The sequence below is a fragment of the Athalia rosae genome, chromosome 3 (genome assembly GCF_917208135.1).
Source record: "Athalia rosae chromosome 3, iyAthRosa1.1, whole genome shotgun sequence".
In the NCBI taxonomy this organism is placed as follows: domain Eukaryota; kingdom Metazoa; phylum Arthropoda; class Insecta; order Hymenoptera; family Athaliidae; genus Athalia; species Athalia rosae.
The window spans coordinates 14518589-14542461 of record NC_064028.1 but is presented as its reverse complement, the minus strand read 5'-3'; the positions used below and the strand labels follow the sequence as shown (position 1 = coordinate 14542461).

The following is a 23873-nucleotide window of genomic DNA, read 5'->3' as shown; positions in this document are numbered from 1 at the left end:
TTTTGTAGGAATTCCACTACGTTTATTTTTCGTCGCATTTTTATTTTCAAAATTGCGAAGGAATGAAGAGGGGAAAGAAATTGTTTCTACGTTAGACGAGGTGAAGAAAAATATCGCATTTACTCGACTATTCGGCACCGTCTAGTGCAGGAAGGATGTAAGGAAAGATGGGGTCCGGGGGGCGTAGGGTGGAGGGTGGAGGGGAAGGATGAGAAGGGGATGTATAGATAGAAGGCGGTGTGTTGTAAATTATAAATTTAAATGAGCGCCAAAGTCAAACGCGAGCAGAGCTATAAGGCGAGGAGACGAGGGTTTATAATATGCGGTTTGAGAAAGGAGAGAATGAAAGAAAGAGGACAGAGGAAAAGAAAAAAGAAGAGGGAGAAGAAGAGAGAAGATGAGGATGACAAAAATTTCGATAAATATAAATGACATACTTGGAGAAAAAAGGAAAGAAATTATAATCAGACCAAGAGTATCACGGGTCCAGATACTAGATGAGAGGCGAGGAATGGGGAAAGTCTGTCACGAGAAGACGGAGGAGAAGAACGAAAAGAAACAAATGAGTTAATCGATTTTACGTCCTATCGAAAATTCATCGTCCCATAAAACGTGTCCACGCGATGAAAAGTCGAATGGAAAAGACGAGGGAGTGTGGAAGAAGGAGGCGAACAAGTACGGAGGAACGAGGTACGAGTGAAAAGGAAGCGGTGAAGACAAAATGCGAGAAAATAATACCAGAAAAAATAAGAAGAAGAGTACGAACAACAATCCTCACAGGGATCTTGCATAACTATAATAATGGGGGTAAAAAATGAATAAAATAAAATGGAGGAAACGTAAAAGAAGAAGAAGCAGAAGCAGAAGCAGAAGCAGAAGCAGAAGAAGAAGGAGATGAAGAGAAAGAGTCCCTAAGAGTTCTCGGAATTTGGGTAACGATCTTTAAACCAAACCGCGCGTAGCAACAGCCTCCCCTGCAGTCTCGCGACGACCGCGACGCGAACTCTTTTCGAAGTTCTTCTTCCCTTTCTTTTCCATTATTATTATCATTATTATTATCATTTGTATTCTCCTCAATTGTTCCTCTCCGCTGCATTGATACGCCGCCGCGATATCCTGTGGTATGAATTTTCATCGAAGATAGAAAAAATTCACCCCCTCATTTATCGCACGACTTTCCGCGGCGAAAATCATCGTCGCCATCGTCCGCAAAATGGCGGTAAAAATTGCCTCGATACGTTTATAAATTTTTCGATTTTTCAACCAAACAAAGGATACCCTCGAATAACGTACACGTAAGGTTGAACCTGTTCGTTCGCGAAAAAAAAGGCGAGTAAAAGAAAAAAAGAAAGAACCGCCGCAGCCCAAACTACCGCATCTTGAATAAAGGAATGAGGTGAGGAGGGTAGGCGGTACGAAAATATTGAAAGGTGCGTCGTATATCCGGTCAGCATCTTTTCACATCCTTCGCCCCATTTATTTCCACCTTCTCCAACTACTCCTCATTTTTTTACTTCACTTTTCAGTTACGGCAATATCTTTTACTTCTCATCGGATACACACAAACGACTTAATTACGCAATTACGTCACTGCACGTTCAAATTAACCATGAAACCGCAATGTCCTTGTTTTCTCTTTTTTCTTCCGGTAGGTACTCGACAGTCCCGTCTACAGATGCTTCATGGGAAATAAACGAGACCATTTTCCGCCGAAATACGAAATGCACGGTAAGAACATCAATGAGGTTAAATATGCGGATTGAAAAGGTGAGCGCGTGGGACGGTGAAAATCGTACACATATTTATCAAAGAGTACATAGAACCTCTGCACACGTACACCTGTAGAAGAGGACGAGGAGTGTACACGGCAATAAGTTTTTCGTGTAAAAAGAAGCAATTGCTCTCCACGGACTCTTCCGAGTTTTATGAATGAACGAACGAACGTTCTCATATTTTACTGAATGAAAACTACCTCGCGTAGGTTATACCGGCGGAGAGGACGAAAAGAGAGGAAAAAAAACTACGGGTACATATATACCACACTGTACGAGAGGTACGTCTACAAGTGTACAAAATCCTTGGAATTATCCCTCGGGGCAAGAATCATATTATACATATATATATTTGTTTTCTCGTTTTTTCCAGGATAAGTATGCGCAGATATACACACATTTACCGTGTCGAGTACATACGGTAGGCGGCGGTGGCATTTATGGTGGTTTAGTCGAACGTGAAACTACCCTTAAAACGTATACGCAGCGCGTAGAAGTAGGTACAACAAAATTTTCGATCTCAATGGGAACGAAAACCTCAAGGAGAAAAAAAGTGAGACGTAGGACAGAGAAAGCAGGAGAGTTGGTTTTCCTCAATCTATTCTAGTCTCGTCTCCGTTCTTCGACCGTGTATTTTTTCTCTTATCCTTCACCGAGGAATCGCGTGACTGTTGGAAGCAGGGAAACCGTTCTCGTCAAATGCTATCTAAAATGACCGTAGACGGTGCGTAAATACGCATACGTTTATATTTACGTGACAATTTTATATGCGGAATGACGTGGAAAACTATTCATCTATATTGAATGAATTTGTTACGGTTTCTTTCACGCTGATGTACCAAATTGGGTATCCTACCCGGTGGCTTATACGGACTAATTACGGGAGATGGAGGAATGGAGGAAATAAAAAATCGAAAAAACGAGGAAGAAGCGTCGACGATTATCGTGACACCTATACGAGACTGGACCGTTGAAAATTTCTATGCTCGAGTGATACGGAGAATTCGGAAAATAATAGAACTCAAAGGACCAGAAAAAGAATGAGAAAGATAAAAAGAAAAAATGTCTCCTCAGTTTCTATAAAACTCTAATTCATTGATAAGTTCTTTTCTCTTTTTTTTTTGTCTCTTCACATTTCTCCTCTTGTTTGACCTCATAAACGCCGGCGTCACCACCCAACGCGTTTTTAATGAATGAGGTATATCCGTTAAATGGTACAACAGTTAAAACCCCATAGAATATAATAAGAATGTAAAGGAGACCTCCCCGATCGTTTCGTCAAATTTATTTCTTACCTCTTCCAGTTTTTCTTTTCTTTTCTTCTTTTTCGTGGTAAAGTTACCTTGTCCTCTCGGCTACAATACGGTGTATGCGTACAGGGTTAAGAATGCACCGAAAATTCATCGATATATTTAACGGGCAGGTGACAAATTGTGAAATTCTTTCGCGTGCAAAAAATAAATGAGCAGTCTAGGCGTCGAGTTCAAATTTTTCTGAAGAAAAATTGAAACATCTTTCAAAAACTATCCACCCATTCATTATTATAACCGTTTCTTGGTGGGCTTCCTGGAGATAAATAACGAGTGGACGCCCATAGATTACGGGATGTACAGATACCTGTACTATGTTCTATCGTGACGAAAGGGTTTCTCTGCTCTACTTCCGGTATTAATAAAATTCCGAACTTCCTATGCCCACGACTAAAATTCATACATGTACTTCTAGGGCTTAAGCCTATGAGATGGGATAGAAAAAATTAGAAAAGAAAAAAGGGAACGAAAGACGATCCCCCTGGTCAATTGATATGTCATTTGACTTTGAGGATGAGAATAACAACAAAAAATATTATAAATAAATAAATACTTATAATGGAGTGGAAATACCGTAACGAACTTTAATTTCTCTCGTTTTTTTTTTTGCTCTTCTCATTTCGTTATTCTCTCGGGATGTTCTTTTTCTCGCGAGCTTGATTGAATTTTGAATCATCGAGCTGCAGATGAGCAGGTAATGAAGCGTTATACACGTATACCTACGATACAACGTAATACGCCGGGCGCAAGTGCACGCGCTGCATCGGAGATTTTCACACGTAAAATATTGATTTACCTGACGTTGAAAAAAATAATCGAGTAACACGAAAAGAACAAATAAAAAGGAAGAAGAAAAAAAGACACCGGAGTTTCTGAATTGCGATACTCTCTCCTGCATTTCGGGACTTCACGCGTATCCTTTTTAACTGCAAGCCGTGCGGATGTGCTGCGGTTTTTGAGAACCGATATATATTCGGTTCGTAGATCTTTTTTTTCTTTTACTTTTCTTTCCTTTTTTTCTCTCCCGTTTCGTTAATTTCAGGCATCCGTTTTCACTCTCGCATCGCACGTAATTCATTAGGATTGCAGAGAGGAGGGAAAAAAATTACATAAATATTTCAGTTCTTTTTTCTTACGAGTGCCTATTTTTCGATTTTTGATTTTCTTTCTTCGCTTTCGCTAATAACGTCGAGCGCGTGCAAATTTGGGGTCATATACTCGAAGCGGGTGGGGTGAGGTTACAACGTTTCGACCCTTAGAGGTGCGAAATTCGAACGGTCTTACTCGAAGTTTGGGGTGGGTTTTTCTTTCATTTTCTTTTTTTCAAATTTCTCTCTTTTTCTATTGGTATGTCATGCATTATATACGTGTGTACGGTGTAGGTACAGCAATAATCCCGCTTTTAACCCTTAAAAGGGAAAAAAGGAACTTCACTCCTCCCAAGAATTTGAGATTACCACAACAATGCGTGAATAAATTACAATGGATGCGTGAAGCACGCCAAAGCAGAGTAAACGGCGGGCGACTAACTGCACCGCGCGGTGCGCCGGCATCCTTCAAATTTTCATTCTTACAAAACACACCCCATTGTAATACTTGCACCGCGTACTGTATACCTGTACATGCAGTTTTTGGCAAACACGCCCCACACGTGTATATTATAATTCGTACAAACGATCTCCATCGCGTTGCACACGGTGCGAAATTATCTTCGCTGCACAGATGAAGAATAAGAAAAAGAAAATGAATAAATTTGGAGAATCTGATCCGTTGAAAAATGTAAAAAATTAATAAACTTTTTCGCTCAATCATCTATTTGTTTAGTTTGAGATCGAAGAATCAGCGCAGATTTTTACCAGGGATCGAATCCTTTGTGGAAATAGCAAAGGAGATACAAGCGGAGGAAAAAAAGAATCGTACCTGCTTCGACGTACCTCCTTGATCCTCCCACGCGCATGTTACTACTCACAACCTGTTATGTGAGGTTCGTCGATACATAAGAATTTCGTTGTCCCGGTGATTTGTAAACTTTTGAATTTGGACTCATGGGAACTCCTTATGGGTAAAAATCGCATTGTCCTTTTCTCCTCTCCCACGTATACTATACAGGATTTTTTTCTTCCGTGCAACACAGAAGAAGGAGGAGGAGTATTTTTCGCATGTACCACCACCGCGCGGCGGTCGCGTTATTACAAACGATTTTTTCAAAGAAAATTGGAAGGACAGAGAAGGAGGAAAACGAGAGAGAGAACATTCTCGGAAGTCTTCATTCTGCCCGGTAAAAAAAAATCCCCAAATTTCCCATCGGCGATGGAGAAATTCGGAAAAAGATCTCGAAGAAAAGAGGAGAAAAAAAAATGAGCGCGCGGCGCCTGTACCTCAGGCGGATCAGGCGCCGATGAAAAATTCGAGGAATGACGAGTAGAATTCATCAAATTCCTCCTCCCGCACCTGCGTAAATTGTTCAAGAAAAATCCTCGGTATTTTATAAAAAAAAAAAATGTCAAACCTTCGTCCGTATGATGTACGTCGCACGCATCGGCTAAACGATTTCAAAAAAAGGTGAAATACAATTTCTTTTACTCACTTTTGGTTGGTCCTTGGCGCAACGGGAGCCGATGACCCGAAGAGTGGAACCTGCGAGTCCGAGAAATCTGAAGTGAGAAAAATCCGAAATTTTTAAAATCTTTCAATTCAATTATTTCGTTCACGTTTTGTATATAATATTCATATCTTCTCTCCGTCAGACGAGCATATAACGTCGAACGGTCGTTACATGCGATCGGGAAGGGGCATCGTCCTCTATAGCGATTTAAATATCAGCCCGGTAAAAAATGGGAGGAAAAAAAAGATAAAGGAAAAAATCGTTGCCAGGCACAATAGAATCTTGATGACCCCGTCTCACATATGTGCGCCCCCATATGTGACCCCGGCGTTCGTTCGTACGATCTATAATACCCCCGTATACCAATAGCGCGAAGGGTGACTAACGTCAGACCGCGCACGACCGTCAAAATCCACGTAGGTCCAACGGGAGAAGATATAAATAATTAGCAAATTGCTCGCCGATCAATTTTTCGGACAACCCGCCGAACGGCGAACATGCGCGAAGAGGAGAGAGTAGTGGTAAATTTCGGTTTTCCTGTAGATAAGGCTCAGCATACAGAGGCACGCGTGAAATTGGGCGTTTCCGATGGCACGTGCGAGCGAGTATTATCTAGTGTTGGTGCGCGCTGATACAGCGCGTATATGAATCATTTGGTGAACAGCTGCTGTCGCGTAGGTATATCTCCCCTATCAGAGGAGGGCCACCCTAATTTCACCCTACGTATGCGACTGCGAGTGAGTCTCTCCAACAGCCGACGTGGAAGGCGCGTAAGCAACCCCTCGACGAACCGTAGATATATCGAAAAACGCGTTCCGACGCGCTATCACCCCGCTGCGGCACATCGCTCTACGCCGACTATTGGATTCGGCGCATCCTCTCCAAAAATATAACCGACCCCCGACCACCTATAATCGCACCCTCCACTCGCAGAAGCTCCTTGAAATTGAAACAAAACAATTGAACAAAATCTTGCGATCAAAATCGCACCGAGATTGTTTCGACCGAAGTGATAGGGATTGTTTCAAAGTTTCAGTTAGTCGTTACACATTGAAAATTACCAAGCGATATACAAAGAAGAGGAGAAGTGTCGAATGAATTTTTGAGGCGAAAAGTAGGAATGGAAAAAAGACGAATCGAAAACCGGTGCGCGATCGTTCGGTTTTATTTATAGCGGTAGCGCGTTGGCGGGGGGTGGAATAAAATTGTTAGCGGTATCTGGCAACGTATCCTCGCTCACAGTGCGTTCATTTGATTCGTCTATACGCATATATCCCAACGTAAATTTTCTGATGGCGCAGTACAAAAGAATTAGTACTAGAATCCCCCCTAGCCGTATTACCCCTAGCTGAAGTAGAAAAATAACCCCAGTCGATAGGGGTGCTCTTTGGCTATAATAGCGTTAGCGATGGTGGGTGGCTTTCACGATATTCACGTCCACGTGGCGTGCACATGCCGAAAATATCTCCCGCAACGAAAATCTATACCGCGCCAAGATTTTTCTCGTTTCCTCGATTTTCCCTCGATTTTCTCCCCACGACTCTTCGTCACGTTGAAAATTTAGCGCGCAATTTTTCCATTTTCCCGCGCCTTGTTTCAAAAACTAAGACTGCCGGCCTCCTCGAATGGAGAGACGAGAAAATGAGGGAAAAAAAATACTGCTCGGCCGATGAGTGCCCACAACAAGAGCGACTGACCGGGAGGGCGATCGGAGAAGTTAGTTTCGAAGAGAATTTCATTTTTTTTTTTCCATCGTATTTTACCGACTGAGAGAGTGGAAAATAATCTCGACATCCGCTCGGTGGAGCCTAAGAACTCGAGGGAGGAAAAAGTCGTGTGGTAGAAAAAGCGAGGAACTTCTGACCGGTTTTTCTCATTGCAACAGCCGATAGAATCAACCACCGCGGATTGGTTGAGAATTCTCCTGACCAGGGACATTTCTCTATGATTTCGTAGACGGTCAGTCAAAATTTATCCGGAGAGCGAACTCGACGTCTCGATTACCGAAGAAATTGTAGAAAATAAAAAAAAAAAAAAAAAAAAAAAAACACGAATCAAATGAAATATGAGGAAGGAAAACGGAAAGAAAGGATTTGAATTTCGTGTATGGTAATGGGGTTACCTACGAATCGTAGTCGGACTCTTACGTACGTCGATTCAGAAATAGCTGCTCGCAAGGAAACGGCTGCAGCTGAAATTACGCTCAACATGTTTGAAAAGGGGGACAAAAATCTGGTGAGACGTGCGTTGAAATTTCCAAAACGGGGGTCCGCGCGGTCTTGACGTGTGATTTAAATTTTCTAAAAATAGTCACCTACCCACACCGGCCCCCAATTCATAGAAACAAGAAGTACGTACCGCGTACGAGTACGCGATGTAGTTTTGGAGGAGAAAATTCTAGCAGAGAGAAATGAAGTTCTACGACAAACGCACATGGCACTCCCGCGTTTTCAACGTTTGCCCCCCCCCCCCCCCCCCCCCCCCTCCCGAAAAATTGTAACACCACTTTTATACGACGATGACGACGACGAAGACGACGACATCCGGAGGAAGTTATCGCGCTTTCTCTCTCGGTTTATGTATACTGCGGGGGCTTCTTGATACCGTCGTAACGCCACGTATGGTATTAATCATAAGATATTATGATCATCGTCATTTTCAATTTCAAAAGTTTTTTTTATGCAAACATAAATTCATCTCTCTCTCTGATCTTTTTCCGTTTTTTGATCCCCTAGCTTTGATTATCGGATATCGAACGGAGGGAATAATTTTTTTTTTTTTTTTTTTTTTGTAGAGGACAAAATTTTATAGGTGTTAATGCGATGCGATAGACTTACATTCCTACGTGCATTGAGAAAAAAAGAGAGAAAAAAAAATAATATAATATATTGATAAGCTGGAGATAAAGCGCTGCAACGATCGATAAAATGTCGGGTCAATGAACTGGAGATGTGCATACGTAATTCTGACGGAGAGAAATTGATTCGACATTTTTCTACACGTATGTAGAAAACGAACTAACGTGAGTGAAAAAAAAAAAATTGAAAAAAAGGAAGCCAACTCGAGTATGTGCTGAGTGAATGAAGAGTAAGAAAGTAGGTATTAAGGACAGAATGAAAGAAAGAAAGAGAAAAGGGCGCAAAGTAATTGAGCATCGGAAAGTGGCATGAAGGAAACGCTTTCAGCTGTGATTCCTTCCTTTGGAGTATAACGTTTCTCTTCATCCTGTTGCTTACATACGCGCAACATTCATATACATACAAGTTGCAGGTACACGAATATTTATGCATGATACAAATAGGTACAGATATCCACTTCCGTTTCCGTAAGAAAATAAGATTTGAATAAGAATTTTTAAGAAATCGGATGAAAAATCAAGGATATCTCGACGGGGAAAATTCGTAGCTCAATTTGGCCAACGGATTCGTGTTCCCGAGGTCAAAATACGTAGGAAAAGTGCCCTGCAATCGATTTTGAAAATACTTAATTTTTGGCCCAAAAATCAACATTCTTTTTATCGAGTTTTCTACGATATTCTAATGGATGTTGATTTCAGGAATCCGAATCCGGAAGCTAAATTGATCTATCTATAAAATCGATCGAGTTATCGCCAATTTTGAGAAACACCGCACGCGCTTTTACTCTGCATCCATAATAATTCTTTTCAATAATCAAATTTTCATTTTTCTCCTACTCACCACCCCCAAATTTCTGGTTCGCCCAGACGTACGCTACATCTGTGTTATAAGCGAGCGAAAAATAACGATCACTTTTTAAAATCCTCCCCCAGGAAGAGTAAAGATACAAAAATAGAACCGCAGAGAGACGCCTATTCGAGACTCCCGTAGGGATGAATAATAATACATATATCTTCCCCGTGGAAGAAGAACTTAAGATTTCTGCTTCGACTCGACGCGTAAAAAACGGGCAGAAACAAACGCACCGCGTCAAAATCCCACTAGTTTCCTCCAACGCGAATGAAAAATAGAGACCGATCGTTAAATTTTCTACCGCCTACTTATCGTGATCGACAAAGCCGGAGATCCGTTGACTCCGTTATTGAATGTGCCCATATTATTCACTTCCATGTTAGGTTAAGGTATACGTACTACCTACATGTATCACGATATCACGTACGTTATTTCCCCGTATACTGTGTACACCGATATTTCATGTGGCAAAATTATGCAGGCTATGTACCCGTCGCTGCGACGTCAAACCGCCCGCACGTTGGCGACGAAGGGATCGCCACTTTCGTGGGTTACGCCCTTCTGCCTCTCGACCCTCGAAATTAAAACCCTTCTCGGGGGAGGCGGAAGCGAACGGATATAAATAATCGATATACTTAACCATAACTGCAGCGGGAGCGTGCAGCGCGTCATGCGAATAGAAAAAAATTAGGGAGCAGAAAACTATGTTCGTGACTCCTGCGTCGCACGCATGCAGATACCGGCGTGCGTGGTCGGAAACAATGGCGTAACTGGAATCAATCGATGAATAAATTTGAAAATAGCAAAATAAAATCAAAATTGGCGGATCAATTCGACAAATCTAGACCGTTGTACGTCGAAGGGTATATCTGAGGAGAGACTTGTCCGAAATTGTCGAGGGGAGGAAGAGGAGATTCCTTTTTCGAAACGCAGCGATTCGTTTTTGGATTTTTCTATTTTTTCCAAATGGGGTCAAATCGGATGACCGAATAATTTTCCGGATAACAAACGGCGCATTTCGGATGGCGATGGGCGACGTGGTCTACGACAATGTCCCCGTGGCACGAGCCTCGCATATTTCGAGGGGTTAGGGTGACGACGTTTCTAAGGTATTACCCTCCGCATAAGCCGGCGTGGTATATACAGACGCGTATGAGAAACGCACACCGTCGCTTCATTTATCGTACATCGTGGGTATATAGGGGTGCCTTCCAGGCGTATATTGAACCGTGCCAGGTGGTTCGGAAGCTACGCGGGACTTAACTGCACTCCAACCTCCACCTTCTCCTTCTCCTTTTTCTCCTCCTCTTTCTCTGCCTCCTCCTTTACCAATTCTTCAATTTCTGTAACATGCGACAAAATTAGCCCTGCGCTTCTCCCGACGAGGGCGTACAAAAATCAAAAAAATCAAAAAAATCAAAAAAAATCAAAAAAATCATCCTGAAAGAGAAACGTCGTAGAAATCCGGATTTCGAATAAGATCCGAAAATTTTGTCGCGAATTTTTTTTTTTCTTTTTTCTTCCCTCCCTCTCGTCAAAAGAACCTCGCGTCATAATCGGAAGGTCCGATAATTTTTGATTGCCCGACGAGCCCTCGGAGGTGGAAAGAGAGGAGGAGAGAAAATAGAGCGGGTTTGAGTGTTCAACGGACTGAGAGCTGCCGTTACAAAGTGCATTGCACAGGGTAGGTGGGTAGGTACAGATATACCGTACACGGTGTGGCGGCAGCCCCACCCGCAGTATGTAGGGAGTAAAACTGTATATATGTAATATAACGACCCTATCTAAACTGCACGTACAGCAGACCTGTATGCGTGTACGCCGTGTAATGCACACGCGTAACACTGGACATTTAAAATTTAAGGGCACGCGCGCGCATTTTTTGACACGCGCCGCGCGGACGTTCGACGCTTCACGGGTGGTTGCTGAGAAAATTTAGAGAAAATGAACGAGGAGTTCAGAGGGGGAGGAAAAAAGGAGATGAGTACTCAAGAATAAACGAGGGGATAAAAATAGTGGAAGAATAATCCAAGGATAATTCGTTCGTCCCGATCAAGGGGGCGGGGGCGTGATACGAGTTTCCTGGTTATGCTTTCGTGACTCCGTCAGCAGGAGCAAATTAACCACGCGACGATGTCCCTCTCTCTCCCTCGTTTTCTTCTTCGTTCTCTTATATCCAATCGCGATTGAAAACGAAGAACGAAAACGAGGATCGTGTAACTCGCAGTTGGTATGCAGACGCGATACTGCGGAAGAATTTGAGGGTAAGAAATGAACAAGAAAAAAAAAAAAAAAAAAAAAGAACAAGATAGAGAAAGAAAGAGAAACTCTAATTAAATTAAATGCACGCGAGGAAAGGGATAAATTTACAAGGATATACGCGTAGGATACGGTGTATAACCTACAGGTTCCGGAGTAATCCGACCATGACTTTCCTACGGGAAGGTGTATGAATAATAAGGAGACCATATGTGTCCCGTGTCCAGTAAAATAAAAAGACGGAATAACAAAATTTCGAATAAATTTTTTCAACTCGGGTAATTAACACCGTCGAGCGATTAAAAGTGAACCCTTATAGACCTACAATATAATGTGCGCGGAAAATGATAACGAAAAAAAATATTCTCCCTATGAGGAAACCATAAAATAGGTAGAACGAAAGAGAGACGAGAAAAAAGAAGTGGACTTGGACGAAAAATTCAAACCTTATAAAAGTAATACCCTTGATGCGATGTATGGGTACATATTTTTATCACAAGAGATGCAAAATTCGTATGTATGGCTGATTCGTGGCAAATATAATAAATACGCAGCGTTGCATCGGCCTCATTTGCGGAGCGCAGATCCACCGTATCTGTACTACGCGTAACGACATTCGCCACATGTGGACAGACTCCCACGTGTGTAACCATATCGTCGGTATTGAATGGGGTGCGCGGTGTAAGTATAATAATACCGTACGTGACGTGTGCGATGTAGTGGGTAGCGACATGTATATAGGTATATTATACCCACGTACACGTAGGTACACAGAGAACATAACGGTCGTATTTGATATCGACGGAGGGAGAAGAAGTCGGGGGGAAGGGCACGAAACGAATCCCTGAACGAACGGGCGAATTCCTACTAATAAAAATGATTCACTCTCATCGCACAGTAGGTGAGATGGACATTTTTTCCCCCGTACGCCACGCGCCCAGCCCTGTCCGAAAAAAACAATAAGTGAAAAAGATTACGGATCATGGACATCTATTTGAGAAGAATTTTCGTAAATTTCGTTGGATAAAATTTTTCAATCCGTTTCACGGGTCCGAGTATACGTATAGATATACGCATACGTCGGTTGGATTTTTGCAGCAGTACAAGCGGAGGGATGAACGGTCTTATAAAAAGCAGGTATTTTACCTGCAGATACATATGTGCGCGCATATACGTATGGGTATGGGGATTCCATAAAATCACCCTTCCTTACAAAATCAAGATATCTCCTTATTTTCTATATGTATATATAAACCCCTGCACGGTAACGGATGAAACGCCTTCTTATGTATAATGAGTATGTATGGGTATATAAAAAAAAATCTATACGCTACATTGTACGGACGAATCTTTGCAGGTAGAAAAAATAGAGGAGAATTTTCGTTACTGAGAAAAGCAAAAATAGATAAACAAAATAAAACCAATCAAACAATTATATTATAATTATACAAACGAACTGTATGAACATTCACCATACAGTGTCTTCTCCTGATCGTATACGTATAAAATTATCCAACACGCGGATGCGCGATTTAAATTTTTCTTTTTTTCTCTCGATGGTGAAAAACCTTTGGAAAATACAGCAATAATAATAAGCATCGCGAGCGAGACAGAGGTGCAGATGATATGCAAAGTTCTTTGAACCTCATCCGAGGAACGTATACAATATAAAGTTTGATCCTTTGGCACGTGCGGAAGCACCTCCCACAGGAAGAAGAACGTCCTGGCACCTTCTATCGTATAACATAATACGATGCCCTCCCGATCTGTGCTCGTGCGATGTACACCTATAATATTTTATTATGCAATACGAGGGGCGGGTAGCGGCAAGAAAGGTGCAATCCACAAAGAAAACAAAAAAAACCCGCGCGCGTCCCGCAAAGATACAACAAATTAGAGATGCCTAAATTTTTGTCGTCATCCGTACTTTTCTCCGCAGAATTTGAAAAATCAACGACGACCTCGGTGAGTTCTAATTTTTGTTCCTTCTCCCCGATCAACCAAAATTCATCCTCGAAAACTCTCTCGGCGCAACCGACTGGTCAAAAGAAAAGAGAGAAAAAAAAACAAAAAAAAAAAAAACAAAAAAAAAAACACACAAGAAACAAGAAGGAATTCTTCGCGCGGCTTTCAATGTGCACGTATAGATGGTATGGGCACCTTTTTATTTATTTCTTTTATTTAGCGGAGGGTAATTTTCACCGTCAAAATCTACGAGGCCGGCAATCAGCAGCATGTGCGCCGCTCTGTACAGAATACGGTGACACCTTGTCGGCTGCGCCAAAGGTGCAAAATGAAAACCCATATACCCGGTGTACGAGGCAACGTAAGAGGGCCGGTATGCGTATGGGTGCGTACATTGAATTTCACCTCATCTTTCGCCTTCTCTATTTTTCCCCCGGGTGTATGAGGTACGGGAACCTTACCGCGAGAGGTGGGGGGTTTTTATAGTTCTTTCGTTGGTTCGTTCCGCGCGCGCGGGACCGAAAATAGTGTAGGTCCTCGTACGTGTGTTCACGTATACACGGGCCGTATGGGGAACCCCGTAGGGTCCTGGGGGACCGATAATGCCCGAGAACTGCTGCCACTGCTGGTTGTTCCTGCTGCTGCTGCTGCTGCTGCTGCTACCGCTGCAACTTTAGGGGAGCGAAATGCAAGGCGCAGCCGGCACGTGCCCAACGAATTTTTCACCCAACGGATATCCGAGTAGCTGGTTGGTGTATGTTATACACCTAAAACCCAAGGGCTCTCTCCGAGGGTCCTCGAACCGGGATAGGAACTTGATTTTTCTTTCTTTTCCTTCTCTTTTTTCTCTTCGAATTTCTTACTGTTTCGTTTTTTTTTTTCGCTCTCGATCCCACCCCTCCCCTCCCCTCGTTCGTCTTCTTGCTCGCGCTCTCGAGGAGAGATTTCGATTTTTTATAAAACAGTGAAAAATGGAAGAATTCCGAAATCCATCCTCCAAGATGGTCCCCCGCCACCCCCCTCGCTCCACGAATGTATCGCATTTTTCGCCATTTTATTGCGGAATTAAATCCCACCACGTTAAAGGCAAAGTATACCGACCGGAGAAAAGAGAAAAAAGATGAAAACCGAAGAGACGGTATGAAAAAAAAAAAGTAGGAACGAAAAAGTTGATTACTAATTCGTTGGGCGACCGTTAAAGGTTGCCAAAGTGCATCCTTATATGTGTATCGCATATAATACCCCGTAGGTAGGAACAGCTATGGGGTTTGGTATAAGAATTCAGGTCTCCCGAAAATGTTGTTACATTGCGGGACTTGCCTTACCGGCAGTACAGGATATGCTGATGAGCTTTTACTTCTACGTCTACGACTCTACCTACTCGTACCTCGTACCATAGATATCGTACGTACGTGAAAGTTTCTGTACCAGAAACCCGTCGACGCCCCCTTTTTTACTTTTTTTTTTAGACTCACCGTCGCATCGCACGAGATATTATTATACATATACGTGGGCAAAGAAGGTCCTTAAAGGACCCGTCCTTAAAAATTCTATGGCAGACTGCGTGCGGGACATTTAAATTTTAAATCCTCGTACCCGCGCGCGTTTACCGCGGAACAATTTTGCTCCCGGTGATTTTCTTTTCTGGTTTGTGATTTTTATTTTTTTTTTCTTAAACTTTCATCTCGCGATTCGATTTTCCGTCTACTCTTTTACCCGCGTGAGCCTCTTTTTCCACGGATGGAATTGATTCGAAAATAAGAAGATGGGGAAAAAAAAGGAGGGAAAATCTGCAGCTGCATCTATACGCATAGGTTCGTCGTACTAATTAGGGGGATATTGTGCTCTTGCGAGTCTCAACTTATAGCCGCGAATAATAAAACGAGAATGACAATAATTAGGAACTGGTTTTTTAGCTCTTAAAAGTCACATATGTCCGCTACAGGGAGATGCACATTACCATTGTGACTGTTGTAGGTACATCCTTTATTCTCTCTTTCTATTGCAACAGTTTCCTTTTATTTCGTTTATTTTTTTTTTGATTACAGAAAAATGCTATCGAAAACGATTTCGAAAGAATAATTACAAATATCAATCTTCGTAATGGAAGAAAATTAAAATTTTGGAAAAAATCTTTGCCTCAAAAAGGTCGACTGTTCCTCTCTCTGTTTCTTAATCTTTTTAACTTTTTCTTTTCCTGTTTCTTTTTTTTTTTTCTATTCCTTGGCTCGTGGTCAGCGCATCTACTCATTATAAATGCGATGTACTATATCTACACCATATGTGACACGCGTCCGTCGCGATGTCGGAAGATATTCAAAAGTTCCTTATAAATAATTATAAGTTGAAGTACACGTGCATATAAACGCACATGTATGTGTATCATATACCTACATTCTAGTCTCGTGCCCAGCAGACGCAGATGCGACCAACAGCTTCGTGGGGGGTTAAAAAGCAAAGAGATAAAAGAGTGAAAAAAGAAAATAGAAAATGGAAACCCGATAAAACAAGTCCAGAATAGTGAAACCGGTTCCAGCAGTATTTTCCGCGACTCTTGGACCGGTGTCAAATAGATGTAATATTACACGTGATTAATTTTTGACACGATTGATTTTCATTTTTTATTTCAATAGAGGTTTGTTCGCTACGCGTGAAGAGAGAGAGAAACGTTTTTTCTTCACGCACACGTATTTCTTTTCTTTTTTTTTTTTTTTTACTTTATTCCAACGTGATCGCAAAGCTTTTGTTCAACACCAGATTTGTTGAACACGCGTTGCAATGGTATACGGGTATACGCACAGCGCATAGCCAGCATCTTTTTGACTCGAGAAAAATCAAAAACTTTAAAAACAATAGCCTGTAGAAGTCTTGAACCGAGGGTTTGATAGAATATATAGAAATCGAGTACATACGTATAAAGAAGTGCCTTATGCCCCGGAAGTTAGGTTGGGTACTTACGGGGTTAATAACTATATAAGGGGAGGACAGTCGAGTTTCTTTTATTCCAAACTTCTCAATATACACGAAGCTACGCGCACTATTTTCAAATTCAATGCAACGAGAACAATTTTTTTTCCAACGAACTCGTAGCGAGGAACAAATTACCCGACTAGGAATAACGCGTATTTTCCTTCGAATCGTGAAATCGCGAATTGCAAGTGCAGGAAATAGAATGAAGAGAACGAAACTAAAGGCAGAGAAAAACGACATTCATTCCGACATAGAAAAACCGACGCAGGTGTATTTGCGTTTGTCAAACAGACGTTGCGCCGGTGGAACGGAGATCGGCGTATAATATCAAAAACTAACCAGCATATCATTCCACCTTGCGTAATAATAATCGTCCTGGTGTCCGAATTTTCCGTTGGTCATATGCGTACATTATATACCTACTCCCTGTTAATGTGTAAGTGGCGCACGAGCTACCATTGTACATACGTATAACGTACACACACGTATGGGTTAGTATACCATAAGAATTCACCGGGGCGAAACCCTGCGTACGTAATTCCTTCCCTTCTGCCCTTCGTTCTTTCCTTCTTTCCTTCTTTTCCCTTCGAGAGATGGTAAAAAATAATAGCAAAGGGGGGAGTAAAGGCCGGTGGCGTCGGTGATGTATGGGGAGAGCTACGGCCTCCTGGTTCACCGGTTGAACTCCGCGCGTAAAAATTTCAACCGCGCGTCAAACACGACCAAGTTCGTCATCTTCGTCTTACCAATTTTGCGTCCGTTGATTGATTCTGGATTTTTTAGAAGCGACCAGCGCCGACCGGGAACCGTTTTTTTCGTCGATTTTCAAAATCGATCACCCGATTGCCTCTTGCTTATTTTTTGCAAATCGAAACGATTGAAATCTGATGGGATTTCCATCTGCGCCTCGCATATGAAATTGGAAAGAAAACAGAATTGTAAACTCAGGGAGAACGGTCGGCCCATTTGTTGGACCGAACTATGTACTTGGAAACGGTCAGTGAAATGGTTAATAGGAAGGATATGTATACCGACACAGTAATAAATGTACATGTAGACCTACACGTACGAAAAACGCGTCGGATCGAAACGCGTAAAACGCAACGTACTATGGGGGCAGCGAACAAGAACGAGGCGCGACATGTGGCTCCCGGTTCTCTCTGTTCCTCTCTTTCTCTTCTTTCCTAACGTCATACCTAATAAGTCGTTACCCTATGGACTTTACCGTGCAGTAGACGAACGAAACTCGCGGTACTATTCCCATTCCGTGATACGTTGAAAACCGCCGCGGAATAAAACTTCATTTTTTCACACCGCAAATCATATGTCCGAAGCAGCCGTAAGATCCGCTTCGGATAACGCGTTCGCATGATTCGTACGGAAATTTTTTTCTTTCCTCTCCTTTTTTGTTGTCTCATTTTTTTCGCACATAGTCTGCGCCCTTGTTCTGCAACCGTTTCGGTTCTCGACTGAATGGAGTATGAATAAAATGCACCAATACATGAAAAACTGTGCCGGGACTTGTCCGGATCCCGAGGGACGGGCCCCGGCTTTGGACATTTAAATTTTAAAGATCCATCTGCAGTTCGTCCCTTTAAATTCCGCGATGAAAGACTCCACGTACGATTGGCGTAGAACCCCCGTTGCAGGGATTGGATTATTTTTACACACTTTTTTCTATCCAGTTATCTTCAAAAATGAAAATCGATGTGTCCAAAGTTGAGAGAATCGGAAAAATCGAGTTTTTCATTCTCCTAATTTCCCTCACTTTTGTCGGACACGACTGTACAGCGACAGGAGAAAAGACGCAGCCAAAATCTGACCGAGACTTACGGCCCTCGGATCGGCGGTGCGAGTGAAGGCATAGGTGATAATTTTCGCGAAAACGCTAACAGCTGATTGGTTGGGAAGTATAACGGTCTTACGGGTGGTAGGTCAGTGCCCCGGCGAAGTTTTACCCCCGGGGAAGCCCAGGGAGGTATTCGAGGGACGGTAGTCGAGACTTCGTTTGGGACCGGGGGGCGGGGGGGAGAAGAGTGAAAAAGGTGGTGGCGCACCTTGGCAAAACGGGGCGCCAAGCGCCGAACCCCCGAGTTTCAGGTACACGTGTTATTCGTGTGCGTTCGTTTTCGTGTTTCCATGTGTCAAAGATAAAGCATAACACGGACGCACACGTACGCGCGCATACAAAGCTACGGGGAACACGGGCACGCGGATATTTCTAGGTGTATTGGAGGCAGGTGAGCACCTGGTAGAGGTGGGGCACCAACTACTTGTTTCCCTAAATCCCTACGGGGTTCTCAACTAGGCGATCCAAATTTCGCACCTCTTATTTCTCCTTCGACTCCTTCGCGAAGGAGAGACTGGGCCAAGTCTGATCGATGAAATACGTTCGTATCGAACCCTTTTGTGTTTCCCGGACCACAGGACTTGTTTTTTTCCACTCATCGTAAGGACTCGTGAAACACGTTTTCGATCGTCAAAGAATGAAGAAGTTCAATTTATTATCAAGAGGAAAAGGTGGTGAAAATTTTGGAAAGAAGAACCCCGCATTTGGCGAGCGTCCAATTTTCTGCTCTACTTTTGGCCGGAGCGCGATCGAATTTCGATCGGATCGTTTGAGAGCTACTGGCCATTTTTAAACGTGTGGCCCGTGAAGGGCCCGTAGCCCAGACGTCATCGGGCCCCCTTCAAGGCCGGGGAATCCCTCTCGCCTCATCCCATTCTCACACGATGATATTTTTATCCTCTTTCTCTTCCCGTCTCACCGTACGTATATTACGTGCGTCTTTTTAACTCGCCGAGAGTTCATCTCGTCTGGACTTTTAAAATTCGCTCGATCCTAATCTGGTCTCCCATTAGTTTCGGTTTTCATTTCACAGCGATCCTACCCAGAGGTACGCGCGCACCGCGTGAAAACGCGACATTTTTTGTTCGTTACACTTTTTATCGACAATGTTCAAATTTTTTACTCACCCAATTTTTGCGACATTTCGTCTATCACGTCGTTGGCGATGTTCGCATTGCGCCGAAAACGTTTCGGAGTGTCCCCGTTTGAGAGTGTTGATTTCCCGAGGGCTTTCGAAATCCTCGTTATCGGCGATGATTCGACATTTTGGTGTCGGTTCGACGAGTCGGCGTTCTCGTTCCCGTTGATCGCTCCTTTACTTTTTTCCTCCTGAACTTCACCATCCTCACTTCCGATTTTTGACACCAAATAACCTCTGTTCCAACGCGACATTACTTCGACCACTGAATTTGAAAAAATCGATACCTTTGTAACGGAAACAAGTTCCTCGGGGATGCCCCGTGTCGTCGTTGTAATTGAAAGAAAGTGGAAAAAGAAATCAAATTTTTGACGAATAAAAAACTAAATTATCCAACGAATCAGCGATAGGGTTAGTATTTATATAGTACGGCGTTAGCGTTGAACTGCAACAAAAGAAAAGTCAAAAGGAAACGATTATTTGATTAATTTGTCGTTGCTGTTGGGTGTTATTGTTTTTATAGTTTTATCTGAAAGAAATATATACGCTACCAAGCCTCGAGATGTACAATGTAAAGTTACAACGTATTATGTTATCCTACGGGCGTCTAAAAGCGATAAAAGAAAAAGAGAAAAAAAAAGGTGAAACGGAACTGTTGCGGATAACAGCAGCTTTGATAGAGTGAGAGCAACCGGTGTATAAAATATCAAATCTCGTAACGGTTTCAACGGTGTAAACTCACGTGTTATAATATCAGAGAGATAGAGAGGGAAAGGGAAAGGGGATTGAAAAGAGAATTTGATAGACCGTATCCCAAGGGACGAGAGTCGGAATAATATCACATTGTTATTTAGGTTAAATTGAATCACTTTGTGTGATGGAAAAATAAAGGCTCACCGTAATAATTATGTATCAACACTTGATTGAATGTGCGTGGAAAATTAAGGTGATAAACATGATTGTGATGATGATGATAATGATGATGATGATGATGATGATGATGATGATGATGATGATGATGATTCGATGGGTTAGACGGACGTCAACACTCGCCAAACCGCATGGCTCTACGATCTGAACTAAACTGAATGGTTTTGATGAAACAAACCATTAGCGGAAATAATGACGAAGAGAGAAGAGAATCGAGGTGGTCGCCGAGTTGACTCCGAGTCTGTTTCGCGTTTGGACCAACCGTCAATTTAGTCCTTGGAAATATTCACAAGGGAGAAGCTACGGGAGAAAGAAAGAGTAAAAAGAGAAAGATGAGACCGTCGGGAATCGCGCGCGGGCGGTTTCTGGATGATGCCACTGCCGTTGGGTGAAACCACACGCGTGGGGGAAGAGAACTTTAAATATACATATGTAATTTGTACATGTATACACATAATATACTTCTCTAATTTTCTCCTACCACTTCTACTCCTTCCTTCACAATTCTCTTCTCCCTGCCCGCTATCGCTATCGCTTTTAAAACTCTTACGTTCTCTTTAATTCTTTTTTTCAACGGTCATTCGGATAGCGACCGACGTTTATTAACGGCTACAAGACGATTGACCCATGCCGCCACTTTTTTTTATTAATAAATTACTTTTAGCATTCTGTTGATACCTGCAAATTATTTAGCTATTCTCACCAGCAGATTATCGCAGTATATGTATAGACTGAGAAAAAGGAAAACGACGGTCGACTCATAATTTAGATCTAGTTTTTGAAAACTTGACTCTCATTCAGGAAATAAAACTGGAATTTAAGTCACACGTGTATGCATGATGAACGATATCGATTTAATTGCCGGTTATTTGAACTGACGCTTAAATTTTAACAACCAATGTGTGTTATTGCGTCACCGGATTGATGAACGCTCGCGTTGTTACTGAATTCGAAAAAAAACATCCTTCTTACGATCAACAGTAACTGTTTACACTGCTGAGAATTTTCAGTTACACTATGTTTATTCCGCACAATTCATAGTAACAGCTATAGTATTCGAATGCACATCGATTCAAATCATATTCAACTACATACTTGATAAAAGAAATTGGAGTACTCACAGGGTTTGAAATTGACGGACATTATATTTTTTTAACAATAGTTGACAACGGGCTCTACCTGGCGGATTATTCATCAACTAAATGGTCAAAAGTACATACTGCAATCAACTGTTTGTTTGGCCGATAAAACCAGTTTTCTACCGGTACTGCAGTTGCATCGAAACGTCAACGAGTGCAATGTAACACTTCGAAAATACTCGCCACCCTCATTAAAATTATCCTAATTATCAAACATGCTTATTTTCAGAGCTAAGTTATTATCGTCGTCGTCGTTACTATCAACTTGTCGTTACTATCAACTTGTCGTTACCATCAACTTGTCGCTAAGCCGAAATTTTAATGGTTAAAAAGCCAACATGTTGATTGCATAATATTTCAAATCGGCGCGGTCCCCGTTCATTCAGATTAATGATTCTGCTGATATTATAGCTACGAAAACAGATAAATTTGTACATGAAATGGAGATAAACGAACCTGGAGAATCCCAGAAGTCAGAAATCCCGCACGAACACGGCGTGGTGTAATTATGATCGGAAAAACATAGGAACAAAAACTAGCGCTCATTTCAAAATATGATGATATTCCGCCTTGTTGCCAGACTTTACCGACACTTTTTACATTGTGTAACTTACTATAGTTACTCAATGCTTTTTACCACCACATGCACTACAAGTCTTTTCACACTCATTGTCAGTTCAAAAGGAAACTCTACCCCCACCCATCCCTACACCGCCGCTGAACTGAATGGAAAATGGACTAAATTTCGCAACTGCGCAAGTCGAAGCGTCAACTATCGGCCGCCATATTGCTAGCTGATCGAGCGTTCCAGATTCAACTGTCAAATGTCATTTTGTTTGACTGACAGAAATATGTTGACAAACAATATCTTTTATTCCCGCGATCTTGTACGGGAAATAAAAATGCTGTTAAATGTTTATTCAGTGAGACTTGAGTCTAAAAGGTTTTTCTTCAATTACCTGTTTGAAATTAAGAGGAAACATTGACGCCATCTTTAATTGTGGACGTCCGATTGCATAGCGAATAACCCCAACGTTATTGCGCACCGGCAACGGGATTCAGTACATTTTTTCATTGATTCAACACCGGTAATTATACGTTAAAAACATCATGTCAAGGGTCTTACTTAGAGCAAGTAAATATAAAACGTCACTGAAAAGCGATCGATACTCAGGCCGGAGACGTATTATTTTTGCAAAAATATATCTAATTACTTAATAGATTTGCTCGCTTGATAGCCGACTCAAGGTTATCATGCCGCCACTTAACGCCTGATACATCCAGTCTAGAGCAATAAGCCAAGCTCAACTTTTTCGTTAGCTCACTTCTTACACGTTGCAGCATCGCTACTTTCTGCAAGAACTTTGAAACACACACCCAGAATCTTCTCTTCAACGATGACAGAAGCATTGAAACAACACGGCGTCATCCCTGATGTGGTTGACAAGATACCTGCTTCGCTAGTCGACGTCACCTACCCTGGAAATCTGAGTGTGAAAATTGGGCAAGAATTCACCCCGACACAGGTGAAGGATCAGCCGGCCGTCAAATGGAATGCGGACCCAGCTACTTTCTACACTCTGGCTATGAGTGGTATTGTATTATTTGATCACATCTGATATAAATGAACATGGAATGCTTGAGCATCACCAAATTTACCTTATCATTACAGATCCAGATGCACCTAGTCGCGAGACTCCAACGTTTAGAGAATGGCACCACTGGCTAGTGGGAAACATTCCTGGTGACGATGTTTCAAAGGGAGACGTTCTTTCGGAGTACGTTGGATCTGGCCCGCCAAAAGACACTGGACTTCATCGCTACGTTTTCTTAGTCTACAAACAAAATGGTAGAATTAACTTCGACGAGCCACGTTTGACCAACCGAAGTGCAGAGAACCGTGGGCTATTTTCCATCCGTAAGTTTGCCGCTAAATACGACCTAGGAGATCCTGTTGCTGGAAATATGTACCAAGCTAAGTACGACGACTACGTGCCTCTGCTGTATAAGCAGCTTGGAGAATAATGGTTTGAATTTAATGTTGCATTTGAAAGTTTATTTGCATTACGCCGAATTATTCTTATGTAATGCAGCTCTTCAGTCACATTGTATGAAGTAAAATTTATATTCCAATAAATATTTCTATAAATATGTATGCAGACATCCTATAACTTTTTCCAGATCACCTTTCAATGCTAGCTAGTTAATTTTTAGTTTAATGAGGTA

General features: G+C 42.2%; 2 protein-coding genes across 6 annotated transcripts in view; one reads left to right on the top strand and one right to left on the bottom strand.

The window, feature by feature from the left end:
- LOC105691873 (M-phase inducer phosphatase) overlaps positions 1-22327 on the bottom strand; it is a 56121-nt gene extending 33794 nt beyond the window's left edge. The window contains exons 1-3 of one of the 3 annotated variants that reach the window (XM_012410668.3): positions 22104-22327; positions 19568-20023; positions 5670-5736 (exon numbers count right to left, since the gene is read on the bottom strand). In XM_012410668.3, the coding sequence (XP_012266091.2) occupies positions 5670-5736; positions 19568-19832 (332 nt within the window). In that variant the 5' untranslated portion in view covers positions 19833-20023; positions 22104-22327. Of the gene's footprint in view, positions 1-5669; positions 5737-19567; positions 20024-20475; positions 20848-22103 lie in introns of those variants that run through there. The other 2 variants (XM_012410667.3, XM_048652630.1) reach the window with 2 other exon arrangements.
- A 182-nt stretch (positions 22328-22509) lies between these two features.
- On the top strand, positions 22510-23800 carry LOC105691837 (protein D2-like). 3 transcript variants are annotated; one of them, XM_012410580.3, is made up of 3 exons: positions 22510-22782; positions 22989-23240; positions 23320-23800. In XM_012410580.3, the coding sequence occupies exons 1-3, from the start codon at positions 22758-22760 to the stop codon at positions 23670-23672; spliced, it is 630 nt and encodes a 209-aa protein (XP_012266003.2). In that variant the 5' UTR covers positions 22510-22757; the 3' UTR covers positions 23673-23800. The 3 variants fall into 3 exon arrangements, with proteins under 3 accessions (XP_012266003.2, XP_012266004.2, XP_048508600.1); XM_012410581.3 differs by having other exon boundaries at positions 22523-22735; XM_048652643.1 differs by having other exon boundaries at positions 22743-22782; positions 22968-23240.
- The last annotated feature ends 73 nt before the right edge of the window (positions 23801-23873 follow it).

Excerpts from the sequence above, each read along its gene's own strand:
- LOC105691837 (XM_048652643.1), top strand. The coding sequence starts at position 22,758 with ATGTCAAGGGTCTTACTTAGAGCAA. Across the intron at positions 22,783-22,967 it reads AAGGGTCTTACTTAGAGCAA|CTCACTTCTTACACGTTGCA; the intron begins GTAAATATAAAA and ends CTTTTTCGTTAG. Across the intron at positions 23,241-23,319 it reads CTACACTCTGGCTATGAGTG|ATCCAGATGCACCTAGTCGC; the intron begins GTATTGTATTAT and ends TTATCATTACAG.